General features: G+C 33.3%; 1 protein-coding gene across 1 annotated transcript; it reads left to right on the forward strand.

The window, feature by feature from the left end:
• Positions 1-565: 565 nt before the first annotated feature.
• LOC140879676 (3-ketoacyl-CoA synthase 11-like) lies at positions 566-3,052 on the forward strand. The gene is made up of 2 exons (XM_073283497.1): positions 566-1,340; positions 2,272-3,052. The coding sequence occupies exons 1-2, from the start codon at positions 588-590 to the stop codon at positions 3,031-3,033; spliced, it is 1,515 nt and encodes a 504-aa protein (XP_073139598.1). The 5' UTR covers positions 566-587; the 3' UTR covers positions 3,034-3,052.
• The last annotated feature ends 7,064 nt before the right edge of the window (positions 3,053-10,116 follow it).

A 10,116-nucleotide genomic window follows, 5' to 3' on the forward strand; every position in this document is an offset into this window, starting at 1 on the left:
ATATCCGATAAATTATAATTATTGAGATTATATGTATATATATAAGAGAAGTACTCAATTTAATTTCGAGGGAAATTAGGCCAATGCGATGCATGTGTTTTATTTTTATGGAAAAATTTATTATAGTTCACCTACTTATTCAATTGAAGTTTTGGTCCATTAAATTTTCAAAATTACGTTTTGGCATACAAATTACTTAATTTTTGTTTATTTTGATCCAATTGCTAATGTCTCGTTCGAATGTGATGATCTGAGCACGAAAAATGTTGACTCGTATTGAAAATGGCTGATCACTTGTCAAAAAGTCAGTAACTAGATTAACACACACACACACAGATAGATATATATATATATTCAAAAATTAAAAGAACTTAATTGACAAAAACCCAAAATTGAACAAATGAATGGACATAAAAATCATTTCCCTTGGTTTTTTTCAACCAGTTTTGACATAGACATTATATATTTGAAACAACAAAATTATTCCAGCAAAAAAGTGATCTTTTAAAAATTTGAGATAATTTTGTAATTTTAAAAGTAACATACGGTGTCTCGTAAACTAGTTACCACTATATAATACATGTGGCATGATCAACTCTGATTCACAACTCCAAATCAAGTTTCTCGGCAAATTTACAATGACAGCACACAATAAACTCAAATCATGTGCGAAGCACATTTCCAGTTATCTGATGTTTCATGCGTACCTCTTCATCATCCCCATCCTTTTCTCAGCTGCAATCCAATACCCCGATATCCCGAAAACCGCCGTCGACGCAGCAGCAGGTATTCATGGTCATCTCCGTGACCTGAACTCACTCACCATTATCTGCATGCTTCTAACCCTAGTAACAGCCCTTTACCTCATTTCCATCAACCCTCCGACGAAGATTTTTCTGGTCGATTTTGCGTGTTACAACCCCGACGCGTCGTTTCAATACTCCAGAGAACATGTCTTCCGCACGGTGGAGACCGTGCTGTCCCCGGAGAACACATCCTTTTTCAAGAAAGTGGTGGAGAGGTCTGGAATGGGAGATAACACGTTCGTGTATGGTTTCGACGACTTCCCTCCCAAATCGGCCTTTGAATGTGCTCGAGCCGAAGCTGAGACCGTGATATTAGGAGCTGTCGATGAGCTGTTGGCGAAGACTGCGGTGGCGCCGGCGGAGATTGGCGTGGTTATAGTGAATATATCTGCGTTTAATCCGGTGCCGTCTCTGTCCGCCATGATTGTGAACAGGTATAAGCTTAGGGAAGATGTGTTGAGTTATAGTTTGGGTGGGATGGGTTGCAGCGCTGGAATCATCGCCGTAGACCTTGCCAAACGGCTTCTGCTGCAGGTAATTCATAGTTTTTTTGTTAATTTGTTTTGTACACGAATGTTACACGATTATTTTTGAAATTATAAAATTATGTACCCTAAATGCATAATTGAAATTAAACTGCATTCGAGGTAGTTTAGTACTCTCAAAATCAACATTAAACCGTATGTATAATTCTTATGGTATATTTAAATCTAAACTCAATTAGGCCGTGGGTGGAAGCATCTTTTAGAAAGCTTTTATCAGTCATTTTTTCATAAAATTTTGAAATTTTGTGAAATTTTAGTAAAAAAAAGCTGATAAATGCTTCTTAGAAGCTCTCAAACACTACCTATGACACACATTGCTAAAAGTTTTGAAAAAATCATTTAAGAAAAATTATGGCTATATAACATGGAGTAATGCTACATGTACAATAAATTTTGTAGGAAAAATAATTTTTTTGGTCCATTAACTTGTTCATGTTTTGGTTTTGGCCCATTAACTTTTCCGATATGGGTTTTGGTACACTAACTATGCATTTTCTGTGATTTTTGGTCGAACTGCATACGTGTCATATTCTGATTGGTACAAAATGATGACTTGGACCAATCAGAAGCTGACACGTATGCAGTTGTACCAAAAATCACAAAAAATAAAAAGTTAGCTTACCAAAACCCATATCGAAAAAGTTAATGGACTAAAACCAAAACATGGACAAATTAATGAACCAAAAAAATATTTTTCCAAATTTGTACAACAATTTTTATACCATACAAAATTCAATACAAAAATTTAATTTATCAAATCTCGTGATGCATTGAACTCAAACTATCACGATATAATATCAAAATCTCACAAGATAAATGCAAAATATCACGACATAATTATTGTAAATATCATTATACGATATATTGATTATACGTTTAACATTATTCATATAACATGTTCGATGCAAACCTGCATTCAGGAGCGACGTAGAGGTTATGCCTTGATAATGAGCTTGGAGAGCGTGACCAGCAACTACTACGTCGGCGAGGATCGATCGAAACTCCTCGCGAACTGTCTCTTTCGGATGGGCGGCGCCGCGATCCTGCTATCCAACAAATCCTCCGACCGCCGCCGCTCAAAATACGAGCTGCTGCACACGATCCGCACCCACCACGGGGCCGACGACACGGCGTACAAATGCGTGTACCAAGAAGAAGACAGCGAGGGGAAACTCGGCATCACCTTGTCCAAAGACCTGATGTCCATCGCCGGAGAAGCATTGAAAGCCAATATCACTACCCTCGGCCCGCTGGTGCTCCCTTTCTCCGAACAGTTGTTGTTCGTAGCGACGTTGGTTGCCAGAAAAGTGCTAAAGATCAAGGGCGTGAGCCCTTACGTTCCGAATTTCAAGCTGGCGTTCGAGCACTTTTGCGTGCACGCGGGCGGAAAGGCGGTGCTGGATGCGGTGGAGGCGAAGCTGAAGCTGACGAAATGGGACATGGAACCTTCGCGGATGACTCTCTACAGATTCGGGAACACGTCGAGCAGTTCGGTGTGGTATCAGTTGGGTTACTCGGAGGCCAAAGGGCGGATCAAGAGAGGCGACCGCGTGTGGATGATCGGGTTCGGGTCCGGGTTCAAGTGTAACAGCGGAGTGTGGCGTGCTTTGAGTGTTGTTGATCCTGGAGAAGAGAGCAATGCATGGACTGATGTGATCCAACATTTTCCGGTTGAAATATGAACGTATAATTTATCATCAAATTCTATGGCCAATATTTCAATTTTGGTTATGATGCTCTAAAATTGTTTGGCACAGCTTTTAGGAAGAATTATCAGTTTTTTTTTCACAAATTTTTGAAATTATGTCAAGGAAAAACTGAGAAATACTTCCTAAAAGATCTTTCAAATACTACGTAAGTTTAATTTTAAAAAAGTTTGTTTTGATATAAAGATTTTAAATTTTTGGATTTTATATATGGTTTAGTTGTCGATTTGACATCGAAAATAATGATAAGATATATATAACATCGAAAAACAGTAAAGTGGCATAAAAAGTTGTTGCCTCATATGTCATATTAGCCATCGGACCAAATAGCCGGAAATTAAAAAGGAATGTTCCAAAATCATACTTTTACCGCTTATCATCAAAAACCTAAATTGGACACGAGGAAAAGTAAATTTCCACATCCCTTTTTGGACTGTATCGTGATATGTTCCATTAAAATGTGATTCTTTCTTAATTATTTTCAAGTCATTGTTTCATAATCAAAGAGATGATCGAACTATAAACTTTTAAAAATTGGTTCCACCGGACGGTTGAACAGGAATATTATTATATTGTATTATTTAGTATAATAATTGATATGTTTTAAATTTTTAAAACCTTAAATATTTATATATATAATAAATATATATATATATATATATATATGTATGAAAGTTTAAAATCTAAACAACAAAATATATATAATTAAAATATCAAATATAATTATTTATATATTTTATAAGCAAAAAAATAAATAAAAATATGCTCAAATACCACTAAATATAATTTTAAAAAGTTTAAAACCAAATAATCATGTATATATAACAAAAATAAAACTTTTAAAATTTAAATATAGGAAAAAAATTTTAAGGGATATAAGAAATAAATATATATACATACAATTTCAAGAACTTAATTTAGTAGATATGTGAGTCTTCTAATTAACATGATCCATATCATTCGTATATATATATGTATATATATACTCAAAAGTTGTTTCATAATATTTTAAACGGTATGGTAACTGACAACTAATGTTGTCCGTTAACAATCTCCTCCTCAACTCATAAGGAGCGAATACATGACAATGACATGCATTTATTGTGATACCAATTATGATATGAGAGTTTTATCATTTTATCAAAAACTGTATATGTTAATTAATAATTATATAATTCAAATATTTTAGAATGTATAGAAGTTTTGACGCTGCACACGAACGATTATTGCTCACATGGTTTTCCAGCGAAGTCAATAAATCGATGCGTGACAATCTTACATATATATTTAACTTTCATCAATTCTTTAAGCTTCTTTTACTTGTTTGAAATAATATTTTTGCCTTTTCCTTTTTCTATTCAACAAGTTAACTATTTTGTCATGAACTGCACATCAGGTTGGACAATTCCAAAAACAAAGATACACGTGCATGCATATAGTATATACCATATACTTTGATCTTTCTTGTTTTTTCAAGTATACACCATGTCCATGATAGAACACGCATAATGTCATTTCCTATTTTATATTGTACAATATATATCGATCGTAATCATATATACAAGTAAACCAACATGTTATATTATGAAAATTATAATTGTTAAATTAAGACAATGTTTGCTACCTCTAAAAATAAGTGATTATATATTTTTCTTAACAGATTTGTAAGGAAAAAAATTCATAATTATTTATATTTAGAGGTTAAAAACATTTGTTAAATAATCGATTATGGCGTACATTAATGTTGGAAAATTTTGTAAAATTACCTTTTCTCTATATGTAATTTAAAATTAAATGATCCTCATTTGATAAAATTACATAATGAGATAGATTCAGTTACGTGTTTTAGGCTTTTAGCGAAGTGATGCCATTTTTTTTTGACGGTGTGAATGCAACATATATCATCATAAAAGCATTCATTAACATCAAAGACTCATTCACCAAATCATAGAAGAGCATATAAAAGCAAATAAGTATGTGATTTAGGGAACTCGATACAAACCATCTCGAGTTGTAATCCCAATCGAATAATAGTTCACTTTTACCTTTCAAATGAGATGTTTAAGATGTCTTCTAGCTTGTCAAAATCTTTACAAGTATCAACCATAAACCTATTCTCAAAATCTGCTCAAACTTCAACTAAACTTCAAGGCAAAACGCTACCAACCTTGTTCTTTCTTCTATCGGTTACGTAGTCGGAATTCTCAAGTTGACGTGCCCTGTTTATGAACTAAAATCATAGCATAACAACCAAGAAAATATCAGCTAATACTCAGCTCAATAGCAGCTCGAGCAAAAGATAGCAAAACACTTCAAATCAAAAGTTCAACGGCATATCGGTATCATTCGGCGATCCCGAACTCAACTAAATCAATTCTAACATTCATATCAGCTGTATAGGATTCAAAACCAGCATATCAACAAGTATATAGGTCGAGTAGTGACTGGAACATCATAAGAAACTGATACGACAATCATTCCTCAACCCAACTTTCAATATGACAAAGTATAGAAGTTCATCAACCTCAATTCACAACAAATCTGATCTCTGTCAATTTCGAATTATCAAATCATAATGAACTAAGAGAACACTTACATCAAATCGAAGGTCTCGTTGCAAGGATTCCAGAACATCTTTCGGAATCGAAATCGGATAACCGGATCAAAAGATACGACAATTTGAAAATCAATCACAAGAAGGGAAAAGGAAGAACTCGACCCTCTGTTCCTATTTTCTTTCCAATTCTGAATTGTTTCACACACATACACGTATACATGCTGACCATGCTTTTACAATTCTGATAACTTCAATGATTATTGCAATTTAGCTCCTTAAATCTTCAAAAATTGCAATTTGGTCCTCTGCTTCTCAATTCATTCACTTTCAATCCTAAATAATTTAAGAATATTAGAATTTAAGTCAAAACTCTAAATATTCCCAAATTAAATATTCTCGGATCAAAATTAAATAATTTCGGGCGTTACATATCAGGCGCCAATAATCCTCCTAGTGGTGGTGGGGATTCTTTACCTGAAAGAAGTAAAGCCACAACCTGCACACAAAAAAGGAGATAAAAAAAGTTTATTTTCTAACATCATGAAATTAAAAATCAAGTGTGTCGAAGTTCACCATTGAAAAATTTAAGTAGCCGACAATCAAGCAAAAAAATGGAGAACTTACATTATCATAATGTCGGTGGATAGATTGTGGGAATAAATTCATCAAGCTGTATAAAAGACAAAGTAGTTCTTCCTGCAGAGTGAACATGCCAGTGGGCTAGTGTAAATGAACAAGGTAGCAAGGAACATTTTTCCACAATTGAGATGAAGGCTAAAAAATAAATAAGAATATAGAAAATCATGAAATAAAACATTTACAGACATATGAATCCACATATGCAACAGAACTGATTTAATGCACAAAAAAATGTACAACAGTAATATATATGTACACACAGCACCAGAGCTATCCGCGTTTAACATCTTCAAAGTTGGCTCAATAACTTTCGAAGCCAGAGAAGTACCATCCTTGTTTGCTTCAGGGAATCTACTCAGTCTTACTCATATTATGAGAAAAAATCAAAACAATTAACCACTCACTTCCAAATCTTAGTATAACAATATAAAATTAAATTTAAAAAAAAAACCAACTAGAGAAGAAAAGGATTTGCATAAACTTTATTGACAATATATACAATGTCACTAAATAGAAGCAATCATCTATATTAAATTGGTATAAAACAACCTAATGAAAAGGATAACTTTCCTTCTAGCCAAACCCAAGTCAGATACATAGCTAACTTTGAACTCTAACAAAAACACAAATATAAATTTCAACTAGTCAAAACTCACAAAGTTGATGTAAGACCCTTTTTGCAAAGATCGGTTTTTTATTTCTCACCTCCGATCCCATGAAAAATGAAGATAATTTAAGAGCAGTAAAGATGAAAATTTAATGATAAAAGGATAAAAGCATGAAGGCGTGCAATTTTTCCTAAAAATAGTCCTCACTCCTCACGACTCGTATTGATAAATAAATAATTTTACTAGTATTTAGATTAGTCACTCATATGCTTAAATTCTCATAAACAAACATAAATGATGACAACTGACAAAAAATTCATTTAATTTTTTAAGTCTGCTGCCGGCGGATTAATTAATACTAGTGACCGAGGCACATGCAATGTGTGTGTAACGATATATTTGACAACAATGAAATATACACATGACAATAAAAATTTATCAAAGAATTAATAAACTATCGATCATTTATTATTAAATTTCACTCTCGATCTTCAACTGAAGCAACCAATAACACTAATTAAGTGACATTTCTCCACTCTCCATTCGGAAAAAATAAGAGAAAAAAGAAACAATTCTCCATCGCAAAATACCTATTAATGATTTCATTTGCATAAAAATCATTTTCCCAATTTTTTTTTTAAAAAAACATGTAATGCTTTAAATAAAAAAGTTTAGTTTTTTCTCCTAAAAATAACTACTAACTCAATTATTACCTATTTTTCTTTTAATAAAAAACGATGCAGTGGGCACATGCACCATTGTCTCCAACTCCTTGCAAAGCTATACCAAAACTTATATTTCAATACAAATTAATTTCAAATAATTTATTTTTACGATATTAATGACTTCATCCATGGCATTTCAATTTTTTTATTGGAGCATTATATCAAACTCATGAATGTCAAATTCAAATTCTAGATACATAAATGCATATACCTAAGAGACCGTGGTAAGAAATATTAATATCAAAAGAATTAAGGATTAAGACAACATTACAATTGCCATCAGATGTACCTTTAGGACCGGGAAATCAACACAACAAAAGAATCAGAAAATGAATATATAAAACTTGAAATAAAAACTTGAAGAGGAACAACAATTCTCACCGTGAAAGCAACTTTTCGATTAACTTACATTCAGAGCTTTTAATCTATAAATTTACAGGGGAAAGCAACAACCCCTCAATTCAGTGACCAACAAAAGGTTGAATAACCATATGAACTCCAAACCCGAGAATAGCACATCCAAAAAAACCAAAAAAAACCAAGAACAAGAAGTTGAAACCAGAGCTTCTGTAATAAAACAGATCCAAAATTCCTAACCAGACCTATAATCAAAAGTTTTGATAATAGACACCTCTCTCTACCTTATATGGTTTGCGATATGTTCGGGCACAAACATACCTGGACCATCGTCACTATCCTCGAGGTCTACGAGCAGAAAGACGTCTAAGGTAGTGTTTGGGAGACCTTCTAAGAAGCACTTCTTAGTTTTTCATTCACAAAATTTCACAAATCTTTAAAATTTTATGAAAGAAAAGCTGAGAAGTGCTTCCCAGAAGCTCTTTCAAACACTACCTAAATCTTGTTCAAAAGTTGATGATTTAAAATTATTGCTCCCTTGTTTTGAAATCCCCTCTCCCTTTTCAAATGATAGTGTCGGATGAAACCTACTTCACTTCAGTATCTTTTGCTTTTTCCTCACCAGACCTTTGATTTTGGAGATTAGAGCAGAAGGACTCCATAACGGCGCTGCGTAACCTGTACGAACAAATCAAATTGACTCGCAGCTCCGAAATAAGAAGAACAAATAACAGATGGGTATGCACAGATAGGTACGAAACTTTGCAAATTAAACGATCGAAGGGAGATTGAGAGCGCACCGATGTAATCAAATTGTTGAATGAGATTTGTGGATTGAGGGTACGGTTGATAGAAAAGAAATTTGGGATTTGAGGGAGATAGAGTGGAACGAGATTTGGGGATTTGAGGAAAAGGAAAAAAGAAAGGGTTGGGACTTCAGCGCTAGAAAGAGGAAAATAATTTTACTTCTTGCTATCAACAGCTTACAAATGGAACGATGTTCATAACATTTTCACAACGTGCGTTTTTTATCCAGCTGTTGAAAATATCATTTGCAGCGTGCAATTATTTGCACGCTACTATTATTATATATATTGAAATATTGACAGCGTAAATAAATGAGTGCGCTGTTAATAATTACATCCACAGCGCGCTTCTTACCATGATTCGATGAGTCCAATCAGAAATGAATTCTGACATTCTTATGATCAAGGAGTTGATGCATTGAATGAGGCTAATAAGGGTAAGCTCGTATAAAGGACAATGTCCTGAAACACAAAGAGTTGTGAACCCACGACTAGCTGTATCCCTGAACCATTAAGGGTCACACAAGCACTAGTTTCCCTATTCCCATTGAGATAATAAATTCAAAGAGTTGAATTTATAATAAACAAATTTGATTGGATCAAATGATAAGCTTATAAATGAGTTTATAATAGCTTATAGAATTTTTTGAGAGCACAACTGCTAAAAACAGTTAAGGGAGTGCAACTGCTTAATTTGAGTGAAAGTGTTCCAAAATTAGCAGCTGTCTTATTTATGCTTTATTGGTTTCGAAAATTTAAAGTGTGCATCATAATAACGATTAAGTTAAAATCGTCACATCGGTGATATTGGATCATCGATCGGGATTATGATAATTTTAATACAATGAGTGCATGAATCACGGGTTAGTAGGAGTACAAGCCCATCATGATAAATTATTAAAGTAGTGGACTTTAATAAATTAATAATATTCTATTTAGACTAGATTAATAAAGTCCATGAAGTTGTATTAATACATGGTATTAATTTGTTTAAGGAAATATTCTTGATACCATAATATATAACTTGCACACAAAGAAAAATATAATTTATAAGATATATATAATATATATAAGGCATCGAGAATGGCATTCAATATGAGGAATGTTTTTTTCGAAAATCTTAATTATATATATATGTTATAATTAAACTTGTTTAATTATATTTCCATATATAATTAGAAGAGGAAGAGGCAAATTTATTCTTTTATCTCTAGTGCGAGTTAGAAGAGGAAGAGGCAAACTGGTCGTGGACTTGATTCGAAGATTGAAGAAGGAGATACTCCAGTTGATCGTTCGTAGGAAATTACAACAAGAGCTATATCCGCTAATCCCGGAATAGTTGGTGCCAAGTGAGATATTCACTAAAG

Source organism: Henckelia pumila, chromosome 2, assembly GCF_033568475.1.
Source record: "Henckelia pumila isolate YLH828 chromosome 2, ASM3356847v2, whole genome shotgun sequence".
NCBI classification, from domain to species: domain Eukaryota; kingdom Viridiplantae; phylum Streptophyta; class Magnoliopsida; order Lamiales; family Gesneriaceae; genus Henckelia; species Henckelia pumila.

Excerpts from the sequence above, each read along its gene's own strand:
- LOC140879676 (XM_073283497.1), top strand. The coding sequence starts at position 588 with ATGATCAACTCTGATTCACAACTCCAAATCAAGTTTCTCGGCAAATTT. Across the intron at positions 1,341-2,271 it reads CCAAACGGCTTCTGCTGCAG|GAGCGACGTAGAGGTTATGC; the intron begins GTAATTCATAGT and ends ACCTGCATTCAG.